This window comes from Lactuca saligna, chromosome 5 (assembly GCF_052625555.1).
Source record: "Lactuca saligna cultivar CGN05327 chromosome 5, ASM5262555v1, whole genome shotgun sequence".
NCBI lineage: Eukaryota > Viridiplantae > Streptophyta > Magnoliopsida > Asterales > Asteraceae > Lactuca > Lactuca saligna.
Window position 1 is genome coordinate 315,512,749 of NC_136421.1, and position 20,074 is coordinate 315,532,822.

The window sequence follows — 20,074 nt, forward strand, 5'->3', positions numbered from 1 at the left end:
CCTTTGTGTGTATTATAAGCTTGGTGGTGCCATTCCAAGGTTGCAAAGGAGAAGAAGAGCTCATTGGAAAGGCTAGAAGTGGTGCTCAAGTGTATATCTGAGCTTTGCAAGGGTTAAAGCTTCATTATCAGGTAAAAATTTCGGATCTTGTCACTTGGTTCATGTTATATGCTTAAGGTATCATTTTCTAGGGTTTAAGTCCCAAAGGTGGAGACTTTTTGTGCAAATGGCCTCCATAAGCTTAGATACTTCATATTTCTGATCTATTGGAGTTGTAGACTCATAAAAATGGCATCTTGGATGTGGATACTGCACCATGCATGAGATCTAGGTCCTTGAGTTGGAATAGAATGTTGTTATGAGATGTTGGAGCCTTTACAGCCATGCCAAGGCTTAAAGGTCTCGACTTTATGGGTTTAGACACACTAAAAGAGTCGGATCTAGAAGTTAGAGTAATGGCTTAATCGATTAAGACCAGAAATGAAGAGTGTTGGATTCTGATGGTTACGTTGGGCGTAACTTCCAGTACGCGCAGCGTACTGGGTGGAGACCCCGATCCAGGGGATTGGCGATGTACGCCCCGCGTACTCTCAGGGTTGACTTTTGTTGACTTTTAGGGTTTTGGTCAACATGAGGACTTTAGGTCAAGGAAGGGTAAAATGGTCTTTTACCCTCTGAGGAATGATGATAAGGGGGTAAAGTTTTAGTGGTGGAAGTCTTTGAGTATTAAATGATATTTTTATGTTTAGGCGAGGTAGAGTCATCATTGGGATTCGGTGATAACGAGGACGCGAGATATTAGACTTTCCACGAGGTGAGTTTTCTCACTATACTGTACTCGGAAGGGTTTGACTGTGTGACCGGAAGGTCGGATATGTTTTGAGATATATGTACTGTGTGTGATAAGTTAATCGTTTATATGTGCCATGTATGATATGCTTAATATGGGCCGGAAGGCATTATGTTATGGGGCGGAAGGCGAATATGTTATGGGTCGGAAGGCGTTGTGATGTGGACCGTAAGGTTGACGTGGGTAGGACCGGAAGGTTTACCTAGTCGGGACGGAAGTCCCCTGAGACACATGGACCGGAAGGTCATGGCCTGGAAAGGCGTATGTGCGTAATTTGTATTTTGGGGAACTCACTAAGCATTTATGAATATTAATCGATGTTTTTGATGTTTACAAAAATGAAAAATTGGTTTCAAAATTTACGTCGTTACAATACTCATTTGACTCTTTTAGCCAAAATACATTTTTCTAATGCATTCTTTCTCTTGAACTTATTCATCTAACTTCATCTTAGTGACTTAAACTTATCTTGACCATTTTCATAAATTCACAACTTTATAAACTTACTAAACTCTCATGTTTTAAAAACCGGACTAGACATACCGGTCCAACCGGGAATTGGTCCCGTAACCAGTTCTTAGAGGCCAAAAAACCGTTCGTTATGTGAACCAGTAAAAACTAGTTGAACCGGTAAAATAGGTCCGATTAAACTGACAAAACCAGAAAAATCGAGAATTTTAAATTTTAAATTTTAAATTTTTCGTTTTTTTAAAATCTTCGTATAGTTAAAATTAATAATAACGTAATTATGAAATCATATGGTTTTTCCTTTTTTTGAGACTGGTCTAACTGGTTGGACCAATTGAACCATCAAAGCAGTAAGACTGCCGATTCGGTCTACGGTCTGGTTTTCAAAACCTTGTTAAACTCTTATTAATGACCATTTTACCCTTTTGCTCAATAGTTGACTAAAAGCGAACTCTCTAAATTTCATGTTCTTACACATTGATATCTTAGGAGCTTTTATGCTTTAACTTCTATGTTTTATATCATTTACATATTTCAAAAGATTACAATTATTCTTTTGAACACTTCTACACAAATATTAAGCTATATATTCCAGATTCTATCAAGTTTTGCAAAACACATCCTAAGAGTATGTTTGACAAAACTAGCTGGTAGGCGGAAGTTGGTAGTTAAAAGCTTGAAGTTGTATCTTTTATTTGTGTGAAAATGTTAGGAAAAAATAGTTGTAAGCTTTTGAGATATGTAAAATAATATAAAATATAAATACTAGAAGCTTTCAAAAGTTATTTAAAATGGTTTTGGTCTTTTGGATTTGAACATTTTTTTGTTTAAAATAAATAATTAGAAAAAAGTTTTTGTTTAATTAATTTTTTTTTCTTAGCCCTCAAAACGTCATTGCCGCACATGCCTTAAAACATCTCCAAATCTACTATAAAATCCATTTTTATTGAGTAAATTACTAAAATCGTCTCTACGGTTTGATTAAAATTGCACGTTTGGTCATTAACTTTTATTTTGCACTCGGATCGTCTCTATGGTTTGATTTTGTTGCGTTTTTCGTCCCTGTGATTTGGTCAAAATTGCACATTTGGTCCCTAACTTTATGCATGCAAGGGACGTAAAACGCAACAAAATCAAACCATATGGACGATCCGAGTGCAAAAGAAAAGTTAGGGGTCAAACGTATAATTTTGACCAAACCATAGGGACGATTTCAATAATTTATTCTTTTTTATTCTATTATAGATCCAAACTCCACTCATCTCCAACTCTATCTTGGAGTAAATAGATAGTAATACTCTAAATAACGGAGTTAGATATTATTTTTTAATTAAATGAAGTTAGAACTTTCATTTGTTAACTTTACTCCTCACATCCTAGGTTTACAAATGTCTAGGTTTATAAATGTGTAAAAAACTAGTAAGTTGAAAGTCTATTATAATCTTTGTAAGTTTAAGAGTAAGTTATTGAAGTCGTTTCTATGGTTTGGTTAAAATTGCACTTTTGGTCCCTAACTTTTTTTTTGCACTTGGATCGTTCATGTGGTTTGATTTTGTTGCGTTTTTCGTCCCTGTGGTTTGATTTTGTTGCATTTTTCATCCCTTACATACATAAAGTTAGGGACCAAACATGCAATTTTTACCAAACCATAGGGACGAAAACGCAACAAAATCAAACCACAAGGACGATCCGAGTGCAAAAAAAAAAAATTAGGGACCAAACGTGCAATTTTGACCAAACCACAGGGACAATTTCAGTAATTTACTCTAAGTTTAAAAATAAAAATAAACTAAAAACATCTTTTTTGGAATAAAAATAAAATAAGATAATGGAATGAAGTTTGAAAGTCTTCATTTTTACTCTGTCTTGGAGTATAAAAATGGAGATGGTCTAAAAAGTGTGGTTTGACTTTCAAAGGGAGTCAAAATAAAAGTGTGTTTACAGGAGAAAGAGCCGTGGAAGTGAGCAAGTGGATTGAAGAATACTAAAGTAGAGTAAATACTTGAAGAATTATAGTTACGAACAAGTTTTTAGTTGTAAATTCACGAAAAAGTTATAATCTTGAAATGAATTGATGCAATAATCTTTATCTTTAACCCTTGGTTATAGTTGTTGTGAAGTTGATCTCAAAGGGGTATTGAATTCTTGAATTCTTCATTTAAGTTACAAGTCACAACTAATTCTTAAAATTAATATACAATTGTATCTTATAAAAAAAAATCATATATTCCAAATATTAAATGCTGTCAGGTCCTACACTCCTACTAGGCTACTACTGATGTGACTTTCTTAACATGTACAAAAATATCGTATACAAGTTGTCAAAGAAAACGTCAGTCGACTCATCATTTCTGTCACAATTCCACAAACACTGGCTACGTAGTCCCGAACGTTTCTTGCTTCTCCTGCCGTTGCTTCCTTCCTGCTGATACGAGCCATAAGGATTCTGATTTCGATAGGCAAACGGAGGTATGTTGACTACGGATTATTCTGCTGTTTTTTCGTGTTTGTATCTTCTGTATGAATGATTTCAAGTTCAACATGTTTTGATTTCACATTTGATCACGATTTAACTTTCTTCATATCTCTCGCCTGAAAATTGAGATTTGATCATGATTAGTAGTTCAACCAAAACGGATGAAAATCAATGGTGAAGTGTATAATTTTGCTGCTTTTTATGGTTTGACATGGATGTGCGCCTAACAATGAGGCCAACCCTACCTAATCAGGACAACTGGAATTGTTTGAGTAAATTGCTTGCAAAAAGGAAGCTCCCGAGGAATAATGGATCTCAAGAGCTCTTTTTAGTTATGAGTTCCTTGAGATATAATTTAATTTTTATATGATAAATTATAGATTCTATACTTATGGCCATTGAAAAGGATATGGAGGAAACGGAAAGCACAGTTCAAGATGAGATCAGAGCTCCATTGGTGCTCCAAGATGAGAAACACAAGGAGAACAATTTCATGGTTTACCTAAGCACTTTTGTTGCAGTTTGTGGTTCTTTTGCATTTGGATCATGTGTAAGTGCTCATTTCATACTTCATATCACCTTCTTCGAACCTATAACGTTAAGAAACATGTTCAAGTTATAGCAATCTTATTGATGCTAAACATGTGCAAGCTATAACATTAAGAAACATCCAGGCAGGTTATTCCTCTCCTACTCAGTCTGCAATCAGGGAAGATCTCAATTTGTCACTAGCAGAGGTTAGTCACATAAATTCTACAACATATCAACCCAAAGTATAATATATAAACCTTTATCTTGTTTCTTTGTAGTATTCATTGTTTGGCTCAATCTTGACATTTGGTGCAATGATTGGTGCAATCGCGAGTGGGCCCATGGCCGATTGCTTTGGTCGCAAAGGGGTAAGTAAAAGAGAGTTTGCACATTATCAATCATCATCTTTTAGAGAAAACTTCAAACAACCAAATGCTTCACTTTGACAATGGGAACAGGCACTGAGAATATCAACTGTTTTCTGTACAGCCGGGTGGCTAGCTATTTACTTTGCTCAGGTACATAAACTTTTATTCATCGAGTTTATTGAACAATACTCCAATTTTACATTTTTTTTTTTTTTTTTTTTTTTAAATTATGAAAGGGTCCTCTGGCTCTAGACATTGGAAGGCTAGCAACAGGATTTGGAATGGGAGTGTTTTCCTATGTGGTATGTTAGTTTTCCCAACATTTGAGTGCCAATTATTTGAATTTATATAATAATTCTTTCTCTTTTACATAGTATGTTTCTGTGTTGTAAGGTACCTGTGTTCATAGCTGAAATCGCACCCAAAAATTTAAGAGGGGCATTAACAGCAGCAAATCAGGTTGCCATTGCCAACCACTTTATATTATAATATTATATAGATCTCATATGTTATTAGCATAATGAAAGTTGAAATACCTCTAAACTGTTCCTACCTACTCTGCAGCTCATGATCTGTACAGGAGTGTCAGTTGCCTTTATAATTGGAACAGTGCTAACATGGAGGACCTTGGCATTGACAGGTTTTAAATGGGTCTAAATTATGTTTATTTACTACCAGTGGCATTCTTATATATGGATAAAGAAAATAAAGGGTGATGAATTCTAGTGTTCTGTTTGCAGGATTAATCCCTTGTGCTGTTCTATTAGTGGGGCTTTTCTTTGTACCAGAATCTCCTAGATGGCTGGTATGTGAAGTATCATGATTCATGAAGCTGTTTAATTTATCTTCAACAAATTATGTTTCACATCATGCATGCAGGCAAAGATAGGAAGAAAAAAAGAGTTTGATGCTGCCTTAAGAAAACTTAGAGGGAAGGATGCTGATATATCTCAGGAGGCGGATGAAATCCAGGTGTACATTTCAAAGCTCCCAACTCTTTTTTTTTTTTTTTTTTTTTTTTTTTTTTTTACGAATAAAAATTATAGAATTCTTTTATATATGTGGTATCAATGGTGTGTTGAATATGTTGATAGGATTATATAGAAACACTGCAAAAGCTTCCGAAGGCCAAAATATTTGATTTGTTTCAGAGAAGATATTTGCGATCTGTCACTGTAAGTTTATTTTCTTGACAACTCTTGTTGGCTACTTTTAAAAAAAAAAAAAAAAAAAAAGATTTTTATAACTGTAGTCTGAATCTTGTTTTGACCATATTTATTGAGAAGATTGGGGTTGGACTAATGGTGTGTCAACAATTTGGAGGAATCAACGGAATATGCTTTTACACAAGTAGTATATTTGAGTCTGCAGGTATACATTCTGGATTCACAATCATTGATGCTTCCAATTCCATAAAAACCCTATGGCTACATTTGTTACACTAAACTCGATAAGCTAATGATGAGGACAAGGAGGGCATTCATGTCTTTTGCACAGACAAGAGATCAAAAGCAAGTCCTTGTTCCATCTTTTTGGGTGGTACTTTTGCCCCATTCACATCAGTATCAGCCTCAGTCCAATGCATACCAAAGACAGTATAACCTATTCTGTTCTGTCTGGGGCCTACGGAGCATCTTTGTTAATATTTTTGCATGATCTTTTCAGGATTTCCTGCTGATATTGGAACAATAATCTACGCGATCCTTCAGGTTATTAAAAGATTTGAAAATAGAATTATCATTCTAGATGAATTACTAGTTATGAAGTGCTACTTATCTTCTTTCATATATTTTTATCAGGTCATAATTACTGCCTTAAATGCACTCTTTGTTGACAAAGCCGGTAGAAAGCCACTATTACTGGTAAACTTTAATATTTTTTACCACACAATCCATTAAAAACCTTCATTTTAAATAAAAATGTTTTTCAAGGTTTCAGGCGCCGGTTTGGTTATGGGTTGTTTACTAGCAGCACTTTCGTTCTACTTTAAGGTATTCATCAGATATATTAACATTTGACTTGACACGTAGTGTTAAAGATTTTTTTAATATTCCTTCTAGTAATGATTTTTTTTTTTTTTTTTATCTAATTAATAATTATTACGTGCACCAGACTTATGAAATAGGACTAGCAGCAGCACCTGCACTAGCTGTAACGGGCATACTGGTAAATATACATCATTTGCAAACCTTTAATTAGTTATCAATAAAAGTAAATAAATGAGTTTTGAAATTTTTTTCTTGAATGCAGTTGTACATAGCATCATTTTCAGCAGGAATGGGAGCGGTTCCATGGATTATAATGTCTGAGGTATGTACATATATTGACATGAATACAAATTTTTTCATTATTTTTAAATTCACAAATGACCATAAATATAATTAAACACACAAATATGTTTTATGTAGATATTTCCTATTAACATCAAGGGTGCTGCTGGAAGCCTAGCAACACTAACAAACTGGTTTGGCGCGTGGGCAGTATCATTCACTTTCAATTTTCTCTTGAGCTGGAGTTCATATGGTAATTTTAACATTTAAATTAGCATAACAAAATGGGGAAATTGAAAGAAATAGCAACATACTTTTGTTTCTTTGTATAATAACATTGCTAAAATTTGGTGGATTTTCAAAGTATAATGGAAGTAGGTTGCTATTTCTTGCATTTAACATATATAATAAGATTAACATGTTGTATATATGTTGTTACAGGCACTTTCTTGGTATATGCAGCGATAAACTTAGCTGGTATTGTGTTTATAATTATTATGGTACCTGAAACAAAAGGAAGAACTTTGGAGCAGATACAAGCTGCCATTAATAATTAAGACACCATTCTTCAAATCCCAGACAACTTGTAGCAATAAATAAATATACCATTGTTTAAATCCCATCTTCATGCATTTCAGTTTCATTCTGTTCATATTCATTGTATTCTAGTTCCACTTTATTTATAACTGCTGTAATTTCCCTTTTGTATTATTGTGTATTTGGATCCTTGTACCAATCAACATTAAGTTGTAATTCCGGTTTGTTTGTTCAGATCGACCTTTTTTAAGTGCTTGGAATTTTATTTTGAGAATTATAGGTGATTGATTTGATGTCAAATGAGGTATTTTCTTATAATTTCTTAAAATTAGTTATATTATGATTGTTTCTTGTAAAATCCATTAAATACAAGAATAACTTATTTAAATTGTAAAAGGAAAAACTGTTTTTTTTTTTTTTTTTTTGAATTTATGACCTCAACTGCTATAAATTTATTAAAATAACCGTTATTGGCAATGGGTGGTGTTTGGTTGGGTTCAGATTGACATTTTTAATTGATCCTAAACATGTAACCAGGGATGATAGTTCTTTGCACAATCAGACATCTCTTCATCAACCCAGCCAATAAACCCATATTGCGTCTCTGAAATTTTTAGAAATTCAGTTAGGGACCAAATGTGTAATTCTGGCTAAAGCACAGGGACAATTTTGCCCAAACATCGTCTTCCTCCTCATTCCTTCAATAGACGGTCTACGTACTCCGATTCTTCTGGTACTACTACCATTGTCCTATGTAAACTCTTCCAACATAGACTCGTAACACTCGGATCTACGATCCATTGATCCGATAATTTCTGCCAACTTCAAATTCGCCATTACATGGTGTTCCAATCTCAACATAATAGCTGCGAAAGGAAGTAGCTACGGTCCCTAAGGAGTTCGGTTCAAATCTCGCCGGAGGCGAACGCAGGTACGTCCAAATCGGAAGAACATGTGCACTACATCCTTCCCATTGTGATTAGTTTCATGTTTACGACTTACAGTCGAATCATATGATCATATCATGCAAAACAAACGGTCGTTGATCATTAGGTTTATTATGATGTCTCTATTATTCATGTAATCATGCGTCTATAATGCGAAGTTTAAGATATGAAGATTTGGAAGTTCAAAGGAGTTTGAACAAATCTCTGCGTAATAGCTGGTAGCTACATTAGGTAATTTCAATCGTCGATAATCGGGTTAGCACTTAGCCACCTAGCACATTATGCAAAACAAGCAGTTTTTGATTGGCTTTATTCCGATCTCTCTTTTGTTCATACGTTTAGAATTCAAATTGTTTGAGATACGAAGATTTCTCAGTTGAACGGATCTCTATTGAGTATTGAATCATTTCCATAGCCAATTTAATTAGCCAAAAGTCGGTAAAATTAACCACATGATTGCAGACATTGAAAGACCCTAATCAGGAAGGCAAAACCTACCCTTTACATCTCTCTCTCTCTCTCTCTCTCTCTCTCTCTCTCTCTCTCTCTATATATATATATATATATATATATATATATGTATATATATATATATATATATATATATATATATATATATATATATATATATATATATATATATATATATATAGTCACGATCAAATAAAAAGGAAATTTTTGGTAGGAAGGTAAGAAGTTTTTTTTTCTACATATTTTTTTCGCGAACAAACAAAATGAATCATTAGATGATTCATTTGTAAGATGATTCACAAGAAAAAAATTCTGAAAAAAACAATTCGATGATTCATTTATACAATGATTTTGTTGTTATTCACTAAAATTATCATAAAAATGAATTTTTTCTTAATTTACTTAAAAATGAATCATAAAAATGTTTTTTTGGGAATTTTTCTTGTGAATCATCTTACAAATGAATCATCTAGTGATTCATTTATTTTGTTTGTCCAAAAAAATATGTAAATAAAAAACTTCTTACCTTCTACCAAAAAAAATTTCTTACCGGATATATATATATATATATATATATATATATATATATATATATATATATATATATATATATATATATATATAGTCAAGATCAAATAAGAAGGAAAGTTTTGGTAGGATGATAAGAAATTTTTTTTCTACATATTTTTTTCGTGAACAAACAAAATGAATCATTAGATGATTCATTTGAAAGATGATTCACAAGAAAAAATTCTAAAAAAAAACATCTCGATGATTCATTTATATAATGATTTTGTTGTTATTCACTAAAATTGTTATAAAAGTGGATTTTTTCTTAATTTATTTAAAAATGAATCATATAGATGTTTTTTTGAGAATTTTTTCTTGTGAATCATCTTACAAATGAATAATTTAGTGATTCATTTTTTTTGTTCGTCAAAAAAATATGTAGAAAAAAAACTTCTTAACTTCCTACCAAAAAAAATTTCTTATCAGATCTCTCTCTCTCTCTCTCTCTCTATATATATATATATATATATATACACACACACACACACACCTAGATTTGATAGTTATAGAGACCAGTGTGTTGAAGTTGAAGAATAGAAAGAAGCTTTTTAGACTATGTGGTTAATAAGAGAAATACGTTTCTGTTTATCAAACATGAAGAAAATGTGTCGTATATAATTAACAATTATTGATGTTCCTTTGGAACTAAGAAACCGGAATTTTCATCATGGGATGTCGAGTGTCAAGTTACAATGTTGATGATAATGATTTTGGTTCCTGTGATTCTCAGATGATGTCATGTTGAATGGTATTTTAGACCTTTTTTACTCATAGTCAAGACACATGAAGTAAACTTGCATGTAGGGATGAAAATTTGGCTCGAAAACCCGAACCGTACCGAACCGAATAGAATTAGACCCGAATAAGCAATTCGATTCAGTTTTTGGGTATCTATATAAGGCTTATTCGGTTTTGTGTTATTCGGTCCGGGTTACCGAATAAGGTCTTATTCAGTCCAAAAGGACCGAACCGAATATGAAAAGTCACATTTTCCCCCTTGCATGATTGCTTATTCAGTCTTATGTTCTATCAATCGTTACCCAAAATACTCACATAATATTTAATGTTTAACTTATATACTTATAGATAGATTTTTGGGTATTTTGGATGTTTAATATGTTGCTTAATAACTATATCTTAAGATTGTGGTTGTTGGATTTTACATTTTATATATATCAAGAATAGTTATTCCGTGTTATTCATGTTTATCATAAGCTACAAACGTCATACAAAATACAATATTTATAATCACATTGTAAATGTTATTTGAGTTATTCGGGTTATTTGACTCCTTAATCATCTTGTACATGTTATTTCGGTTATTCGAGCCGGAACAGAACCAAACCGAACCAAACCCGTATTGCTTATTTGGTTCGGTTTTTGGTTCATACAATTACCCTTATTCAGTTTTCAGTTTATTCGGGTTCGGTTCCGACCCAAATACCATCCCTACTTGCATGTATTGAATCGTTGCAATTTTAATGCAAATTAAATCTGATTTTTTTGTTCACTTTCAACAGTTGATCTACACATCTTCATAAGCAATTTTTGGAATCTTACGAGACATAATACTCATTGGAGCTTTACATATACTATTTGTAGTGAAAGAGGTACAAATAATCATGGCTAATAAAAAAGATATAGAGAGAAGAGATAGAGGTCAAGATGGGTTTAGAGCTCCACTTGTATTTCAAGATGAAAGAAAGGAGAATAATTTCATGGTTTACCTCAGCACATTTGTTGCAGTGTGTGGTTCGTATGCATTTGGAACAGGTGTAAGTGCTACATTCGGTTAGTTGTTTAATTTATCTTCTCCAAACTTAGAAATCTAAAACCATGTTGGATTTCATATCAATATCTCACATGTGAATATCTTGTTGGTGCCAATTATGATTTGATTGACTTTTACTCTTCAGGTTGGCTATTCATCCCCTACAGAGGCTGGCATCAGGAGAGATCTAAATCTAACAATGGCACAGGTTAGTTTTTATTAGCATTTAGCCCAAGTGCATTTTGAAATATATAAAGTTAATTTACCTATTTTTATTATCTTTGTAGTATTCTTTATTTGGGTCAATATTGACATTTGGTGCAATGATCGGTGCCATTGCAAGTGGGCCCATGGCTGATTTATTCGGTCGCAAAGGGGTAATTAAGTTAACCATTCTCATTTAAATTACCTTTCCATCTTTTTACAAAATCAAAAAAATATATCTTCTAATTAACTACTGAACAGGCATTGAGAATATCAAGTGCTTTCTGCATAGGAGGGTGGCTAGCCATTTATTTTGCTCAGGTAGTCACCATTTTTACTCAAAGAAGTCATAAATCTATAAAACAGAATGACGAAATAATTTTTTATATTATGATGGAAAGGGCCCTATGCCTTTGGATATTGGAAGACTAGCAAACGGATTTGGAATGGGAGTCTTTTCCTATGTGGTAGGTACATCACTCCGCCTGAAATTATTTAACTTATATGACTAATTATAACTATTTGTTTGCATAAGATAATGAACATCTTTAAATCTTTAATATTGTAAGGTACCTGTGTTCATAGCTGAAATAGCACCCAAACAATTACGAGGCTTGTTAACAGCAGCAAATCAGGTTGTCAATGCAAAATCCCATTTTAGTATTTAACTATTTATAATTCAACATGCAAAATTTAATTATTTGAAGTGTTTCCAATTGCTTTGCAGCTCTTAATTGTTACTGGAGTGTCAGTTTCCTTTGTAGTAGGAACAATCCTTCATTGGCGAACCATGGCTTTGGCAGGTTTCTGGAAATCATTATGTACTTCCTTTCTTTCTTTCAATCAAGATTTTTCCACCAATGAAATTAATACATAAGACTTAATATAGTTATGTCAACAAGAGCTAAAGAATATCACATCCTTTTAAAACAAAAGGCGAAAAAGGAACAAAAAGCAACATCATCTACCTAAACCTTACTAACAGGCGATGAAATGTGAATCACAGTGATTTGGTTGCAGGATTGATTCCATGTGGTGTTTTGCTATTGGGCCTCTTTATTATACCAGAATCGCCTAGATATCTGGTAATGTTTAAGTGAAAAAAAGACAGTATTATTATTATAAAGGTGAAGATTTAAGGAATGTTGATATGTATATTGCATTCAGGCTAAGATAGGAAAACAAAGGGAATTTGATGCTGCGTTAAGGAAACTTCGTGGGGAGGAAATTGATGTATCTGAAGAGGCAGCTGAAATCAGGGTTTGTATTTCAAACCTTTACTTTTTTCACAAAATTATGAGCATTGAGAAGGGTATCAATTAACAAAATGTTGTAATATTTCACAGGAATATATAGAAACATTGGAAAGGCTCCCAAAAGCCAGACTAATTGATTTGTTTCAGAGCAGATACTTAAGTTCTGTTATTGTAAGTTTATGTTATGGTTACGAGATCTTTTAGACATCTAACATGACAAGGTTTAATGTTAACCTTGTTTTATCCACTTCTAGATAGGAGTTGGGCTAATGATCTCTCAACAATTTGGAGGAATAAACGGAATTTGTTTTTACGCAAGCAGTATTTTCGCATCTTCAGGTACTTTCAATATCTATATCTTCAACATGAATTTAACTAAGTTCTTTTAATATATATATATATATACACACACATGTGATGCGAACATCACTACGTAAGGAGCACTAGGAATGTTAGATGGCCAAGTGTCATCATGTGCTTACAAGTAGACATGTTGTTTGGTAGAACTGAAAATTCCTCATTTAAGGAGCTATATATGTATGATGTAATCCAAGATTAATACCCAAAAGTGGCTTGGGTTTATAATGAAAGAAAAAGGGAGGAAAAATTACAAGTTCATACACAAGAACACATGTACATTATTTGGTAATTCGGTGGGGAAGAAAACAAAAATAAAAAGGTGTACCAATTTATTAAAAGATTGCGAGAAGTACGCTTTATTAAAAGATGCGAGAAAAGATGGGAGAAGTATGAACGATTGTTGAAAAAAGTGAAATTTGTAAAAAAAAAAAAAAAATAAGGCGCTTGTTGCTTTTTAAATTTTTTTGTAATTAGTAGAAAACTAGAGTTCCTCTTCTAAAAAACATATTTGAAGACTCTTTTGGTGTAAGAATGAGAAACATTGTCGATTTGAAAATTATGAGAGGTCTATGTGCAAGCGGTATCCCTTTTAGCGTGTTGCACAATCCTTAGTTTCATGAGATGGTAAACGCAATCAACAAAGAACCATTTAGGTTATAAACCCCTATCAAGCGAAAAAAAGTGAGAAAAGTTTTGATTTAAGAACGAGTCAGAGATATAGAAAAAAGATTTAACACTCGTAAAGATATACATTATTCACTAGGTGTTTCCATTGTATATGATGGGTGGCCAAACGTCAAGCACAATCCATTGATTAGTCATTGTTGTTGTGAATAGTCGTGGGTCTATGTTTATGTATGTAGAGTGTTTTTTGGGTTTAGATAAAATATGAATAGTAGCAAATTTTTGGAGCTATTGAATTGGTAGGACCAAACAATGTTCTTTAAGTTAAGACCAACAATTCAACAAGTTGCAAAAGAACTTAAGATTTAACCTCAGCCATATAATTCATATATGTCGCTCTAAACCTCCGGTGTACCGGCGCAGCGGGTCAGTTATAATCATAAATGATTATGTAGCACAGACCATTCCTTTCACCTCTGCCACCTTCCACACCACCACAACCACCACCGCAACCACCACTACCACCACCTCTGCAACCAGCCGACCCCACCTTGCCACCTCCAACACTTATGCCACCACCACCTCTTTTGACACCAACTATTATAATCATATATGATTACTCAATCTGTGAACAGACACATATGGATAATCATTTATGGTTAGACATATACATATAAACAGGTAGACTCATATATGATTATACCTTTCTGGCATATAATTACTTATGATTAGGCATACCTGGTGGTTGCCGGTACACTGGAGCATTAGAGCGGCAAATGAGAAATATGAGGCTGAAGTTGAATCTCAAAATTTGTATTTTTTTTAACATATATATTTCGTCTCTTTGTTGTGTCCAAACCATGAAACTGATTTTTAAAAACCTTGCAAATGATTTTTATGGTTGATAAAAATGTATAGGAGATGGAAAGTGTTTGCTAGTTATTTTTTAATCACAATCATGTTTACAAATAATTCAAAGTTAAGAGATTTTAAAAGTGGCCAACACTATGTTTGTGTCTGATTGCATTTTATTGAAAAGGTTAATGGATTATAGAGAGACTCTTGCTACAACCATTGTCCTTATACTTAGAGGGATCTGGTAAAACAAGGGGATAAAAACACTACGAGAACTAGCTTGTAGGTTGTTCAAACCATTAGGAGCAAAATTTTTTAGGAAGATGTTAAAAGTATTATAATTATGACAAAACCTATATTACATTAGTTTTATACAAAAAATAGTACAGTTAAAATATTAAATTACTCAGTCCTCTACTTTTCCTTTTTCATTTCGCATCAACATCATCTTCATCTAAATTTTCCCATATCTTGGTAACTTTCAAAAATCATGATAGAAGACAAATGTATGAATGAATGGATACCAATTTGTAAGCTCTTTTACAATTCAAACGAAATCTCTTCACACTGTGAATATATGAGTAAGTGCTCCAAATTTTTTTCAATCAATGAATTGTTAGTAGTTATGATAGTATTCTTTTTTATTTGATTTCATCTAGTTTTGGAGTTTTTGTTGTCCACCTACTGATTTCCTCCATGGTCACTTCATCCATTGGAGTTGCTACAATAAAATGAAGCCATTTTTTTCATGTGGAATATTGTGAATTGCTCTCACAATACCCGTTCTTCTTCTTGGTCAACAAGAAAATAGGTTTTGTTATAACTAGAATACTTTCAGAATCGTCCCAAAAAAATTCACTCCTAATGGTTTCAATAATAAAAAATTTGGTTCTCTTAGTTTACATCTTCCTATTAAGGGAGATGGTTGTAGCAAAAGCATCCTTACAATTCATTAACCTTTGCAACAAAAAGTAATAAGACACAAACCAAGTCTTGGTCACTTTTAACAATTCTAACTTTGCATTATCTCTAAAAGTTGCGAAAGCTTGATTGTGATTGGAAAAAAAAAGAACATAATATAGGGTAAGCTTTACAAGCTTAGTTAGTAATCTAATCAGCATAAACATAACAACAACAATCACAATATACAATATTTAAACAAGGTTATATTCCACTCTTTAGTTTCAACATCAAATATTCAACTTTGTCAGTTATAACCTTTAAGCTGTTATTAGTTATATAAGTTATATTCAGTTATAGTTGTTTAATTATACTTAATCATTGCTTTTCTACTATAAATAGTTGTCACTTAAATTCAGCTATAATTGTTCAGTTATACTCAGTCACTACTTTTCAACCATTCCCAGCTCATATAATTTGAGTATTTTTACATATCATGCTAGCATAAGATTTACCCCTCATTGGAGATGTATGAGATTACTCACCTTAAGATGACATATATGCTTGAAACTCTAGTTCTTAAGGCCCATATTTGTTTTTACTATAGATGTTATGAAAATAACATCACTTAAGAATCATAGCCTAAGGTATCTAGTTAATGCATGAACTTAAACAAATACCTCCACCATGTTTATGAAGCTAATTAATTTCATGATTAAAAATAAATATGATCCATGAATACCTTGCCATATGTCTTAATTCATCAAGACATGAGATTAATTTCACTTTGTTCATCATTTCACCAAACAACATCATTATCGAGTTTTTTTTTTTTTTTTTTTTTTTTTTTTTTTCATGGAGGCATATACGATCAAGGGTTACATAACCCATCAATTTCTACCATGAAAACTGCAACCAAGCTTAGTAAGAATGTGAACCTTACCTTTAATCCAAGAGATGAAGTTTAACTCTTGTTTTCTTGAAGTTCGTTTGCATCAAACTTTTTCTCCAATGTTTTAATTCTCAGAAAAACCCTTAGTTAGCTTTGGATATGTGTGTGTGAGAAATGAGGACCACTAACCGAGTTGATATTTTAAACACATCCCTAGGGCTTTGAACTTGAGACATGGCCCGTGTCTCACTTAAAAATGTCCATAAAAGTAGGGATGTCAACGGGGGCAAACGGGGCGGGGAGTGCATCTCCCGCCCCCGCCCTCAAAATTTCCCTGTTTCCCCCGCCCCCACCCCCGTCCTCGGAATGTTCAATGTTCCTATCCCCGCCCCCGGCCCCGAATCACCTTTATTACACCCGCCCCCACCCCCGTTCCCCCGCCCCCGATTGATTTTGGGCTACGTTTTTTTGGGCTAAAAGAAGTTGTTATTTAGACTAAAATAAGTTATTTTTTAGGTAACAAATAATTATTTATAGCAGAATTTTATATGTTAAAAATAAAAAAGTTATGGCATTTTAAAAAATTATACTAACAACTTAAAAACATGTTTTTTGATGAATTTTGGAAGCTCAAAATCATGTTATTTTTTATTATATTTATATAATTAATATATGTAAATATATGTGTAATTTATTAACGGGGTCCCCATGGGGATTTCGGGACGGGATTGCCTACTCCCGCCCCCGCCCCAGAAATTAAAACGGGGGTTAACCTTGCCCCCACCCCCGTCCCCGCCCCCGATTTTTTTTAAAAAAATCCACCAAACGGGACGGGGCCCCCACGGAAACGGGGTCCCACGGGACTTTTTGACATCCCTACATAAAAGCAATGTGCTTCATTAAAACGAGTTTGGAGATGATTATGGGACTTCGACGCATACACGTTGTGGCATTGCCCGTATCTACCCTGTTTCTTTCTCATTCCAGCAACATACTTACTTCTTAACCTCGGATAATCATAACTTCTTCATACAAACTCGGATTTTGATGATATTTATATCTACATGTTCGTATTTGAGTCAACTACAACTTTCTTTTAGATTAATTCACCTAAATTTGGTTATATGTTTACTTATTGAGTCATAAACGAGGGGTTATACATCATTCTCTTTTATAACTATAAGTTAACCTATATTTTAAATTCATATATTCGTATACTCTAGCAAAATACGTCTTAACTCTTTACTAATTTATAAATACATTACACCTCTCATAATGTCATCAACTACAAAGAATAGTGTTACATAAAGAGTGTTAAATCTTTTTCTACATCTCTAACACATGTTCAATCAAAACTGTTCTTGCTTTTTGGCTTAACAACGATTTATAACTTAGATGGTTCCTTGTTGATTGCGTTTACCATCTTGAGAAACAATGATTGCACAACACGTTACAAGGATATCGTTTGTACATAGACCTCTCATAATTTTCAAATCGATCCTGTTTTTCTCTTGGTTACACCAATAGAATCTTCAACTGTTTTTTTAGAAGAGGAAGAGGAACTGTTTTTTTTTACTAATTACAGAGTTTTTCAAGGAGAGAGAAACCATTATTTTTTCTATAGATTTTCACTTTTTTCAACAAGTGTTCATACTTCTTGCACTCTTTTAGTAAAGATTTAAGTTGTTTTATTTCCGCTTTCTTCCCCGCCGAATAACCAAAAAACTGTAAATGTATTAATCTATATGAACTTGTAATTTTTGTGGTTGTAATGCATACAAATCAGCATCGTAAATACGTAAATCTCCTCATTTGAGTTTGTGCTATCTGGGGCCACTATCTTGATTCTCACTAAGTAAAATGTGCTATGTAACATGACTATGATCTAACCTCTTTTTACCAAATACCATTTTTATTTTCTAAAGATTTTTTATGGTTGTAATGGCACTAAAGCATGTATAAAAATATCTCTCTTTCTTCTTTGCATTCTCTGCATGCTCCCATCTTTTTCTTTGTTGACTTCCAGAATTATTTCACCATTGATTCCCCATATTTGTATCATATTGCTAAATCTCGGGAACTTCTTCACCCTTAGCTCAGTTATTCTTCTGTGCATCATTTTAGGTTGCTAAACAATAATAACAAAAAACATTTCAGGAAATATTTGAAGATTAATAAATTTCATGATTCATGAATTTGTAACTGGGCCTGGACTAGTCATGCCTCAACTAGTCCTACAATTGGATCTAAACCGGTCATGAATTTGTAACCGAGCCTTTTATATGAAAATAGAGGACATATCAAGAGGATCCATCAGGCCTGGAAAACCAAGCTTTTTAGGCCGTTCATGGGCCTAGGCCCATTTGTTCACCTAGGTGTAATTTAGTAACACCATCAAATCATTTATTGTAATACGTTAGTAAAGTTTGTTGTATGATTTTTAGGATTTCCTGCTGATACTGGTACAATAATCTACGCTGTTCTTCAGGTAAATCTAGAAATTCTTCTTGTTTGATGATATTTTATTACTTACAATGTCCTCTTCTTCTAGGTTGTGGTTACCACCCTTAATGCACTCCTTGTAGACAAACTTGGTAGAAAGCCACTCTTACTGGTAAGTTCAATATATATTCTATAGCAACACCACATTTATAGGTAAGTAATGTGTTAAATGTTGTTATTATACAAAACTATATTATTACAAAAAAGGTTATATGCAGCTAAATATATTATATGGCTGATTTTTTACTCATTTTGCTTGTTTCCCTTTAGCTCAATCTTTCTAATATTACACATTTGACCCGACAAAATAATACCCGATTCAACCTATAGTTAGGTAGCCAAAAACTGATATATACCATTTTTAATAACATGTAATGTATATCTCAAGGTTTCTTTGGTGGGGATGACTTTGGGTTGTATATCAACAGCAGCTTCATTCTACTTCAAGGTAATCATCACACACTAAACCTTTACATTATCTTCTCTTGCAAAATTAAAATTTTCTTTTCTAATTTCATGTTATATATGCTGTAAATTAAGATTACCAGTCAGGCAATTTAAGTAAATGTAGGATTTAATCATCTAATCTAACAATCTTCTTGTGCACTAGACTTATCAAATAGCTTTAGGAGTAGCACCTGCACTAGCTGTGACGGGCATTCTGGTAAATATTCCATCATATCACTTGCAAAACTGAAACTACAAACATTTATATATTTTTGTTCTAAAATCTTTATTTTTTTCCAACTCAGTTGTATATAGCAGGGTTTTCAATAGGAATGGGAGCAGTTCCATGGGTTATAATGTCCGAGGTATATTAATCATCACAATAATCACTTTTTAAAATTCTTATCCGTTAATTAATCGAATAAATATGGTGTATATATCTAGATATTCTCTATTGACATCAAAGGCGCTGCTGGTGGCCTGGTCACTCTTGTAAACTGGGCTGGTGCATGGGCCGTTTCCTACACTTTCAATTTTCTCTCCAAGTGGAGTTCTTACGGTAAGCATCGACACTGTCTGTCTAACTGTCTGTTCTGTCATGTCATGTCATCTACAACATTGTTTTTTATTTTTTCAGGCACCTTTCTTCTGTATGCAGCTGTAAACGTATGTTCTATTCTGTTTGTGATGAAAACGGTACCCGAAACAAAAGGGAAAACTTTGGAACAGATACAAGCTGCCATTAATGGCTACTGACACAAATGTCACTCGTTAC

The 20,074-nt window shown here is 33.2% G+C and overlaps 2 protein-coding genes across 5 annotated transcripts; both read left to right on the top strand.

Moving 5' to 3' along the window:
* Nucleotides 1-3,630: 3,630 nt before the first annotated feature.
* LOC145048666 (sugar transporter ERD6-like 7) lies at nucleotides 3,631-7,734 on the top strand. 3 transcript variants are annotated; one of them, XM_078997240.1, is made up of 19 exons: nucleotides 3,632-3,787; nucleotides 4,201-4,344; nucleotides 4,469-4,531; nucleotides 4,604-4,693; nucleotides 4,784-4,843; nucleotides 4,930-4,995; nucleotides 5,087-5,152; nucleotides 5,258-5,333; nucleotides 5,434-5,498; nucleotides 5,573-5,665; nucleotides 5,788-5,868; nucleotides 5,980-6,064; nucleotides 6,359-6,402; nucleotides 6,493-6,555; nucleotides 6,625-6,684; nucleotides 6,806-6,859; nucleotides 6,944-7,003; nucleotides 7,102-7,216; nucleotides 7,405-7,734. In XM_078997240.1, exons 2-19 carry the CDS (start codon nucleotides 4,204-4,206, stop codon nucleotides 7,518-7,520), a joined length of 1,398 nt encoding a protein of 465 aa, XP_078853366.1. In that variant the 5' UTR covers nucleotides 3,632-3,787; nucleotides 4,201-4,203; the 3' UTR covers nucleotides 7,521-7,734. The 3 variants fall into 3 exon arrangements, 2 of the variants coding, with proteins under 2 accessions (XP_078853366.1, XP_078853365.1); XM_078997239.1 differs by having other exon boundaries at nucleotides 3,633-3,787; nucleotides 4,175-4,344; XR_013683000.1 differs by lacking the exons at nucleotides 7,102-7,216; nucleotides 7,405-7,734 and having other exon boundaries at nucleotides 3,631-3,787; nucleotides 4,175-4,344; nucleotides 6,632-6,684; nucleotides 6,944-7,007.
* Nucleotides 7,735-8,372: 638 nt separating this feature from the next.
* Nucleotides 8,373-20,070, top strand: LOC145048667 (sugar transporter ERD6-like 7). 2 transcript variants are annotated; one of them, XM_078997241.1, is made up of 19 exons: nucleotides 8,373-8,431; nucleotides 11,009-11,263; nucleotides 11,405-11,467; nucleotides 11,547-11,636; nucleotides 11,725-11,784; nucleotides 11,865-11,930; nucleotides 12,033-12,098; nucleotides 12,191-12,266; nucleotides 12,484-12,548; nucleotides 12,631-12,723; nucleotides 12,810-12,890; nucleotides 12,974-13,058; nucleotides 18,795-18,838; nucleotides 18,902-18,964; nucleotides 19,241-19,300; nucleotides 19,463-19,516; nucleotides 19,605-19,664; nucleotides 19,744-19,858; nucleotides 19,937-20,070. In XM_078997241.1, exons 2-19 carry the CDS (start codon nucleotides 11,111-11,113, stop codon nucleotides 20,053-20,055), a joined length of 1,413 nt encoding a protein of 470 aa, XP_078853367.1. In that variant the 5' UTR covers nucleotides 8,373-8,431; nucleotides 11,009-11,110; the 3' UTR covers nucleotides 20,056-20,070. The 2 variants fall into 2 exon arrangements, with proteins under 2 accessions (XP_078853367.1, XP_078853368.1); XM_078997242.1 differs by having other exon boundaries at nucleotides 8,386-8,431; nucleotides 11,091-11,263.
* The last annotated feature ends 4 nt before the right edge of the window (nucleotides 20,071-20,074 follow it).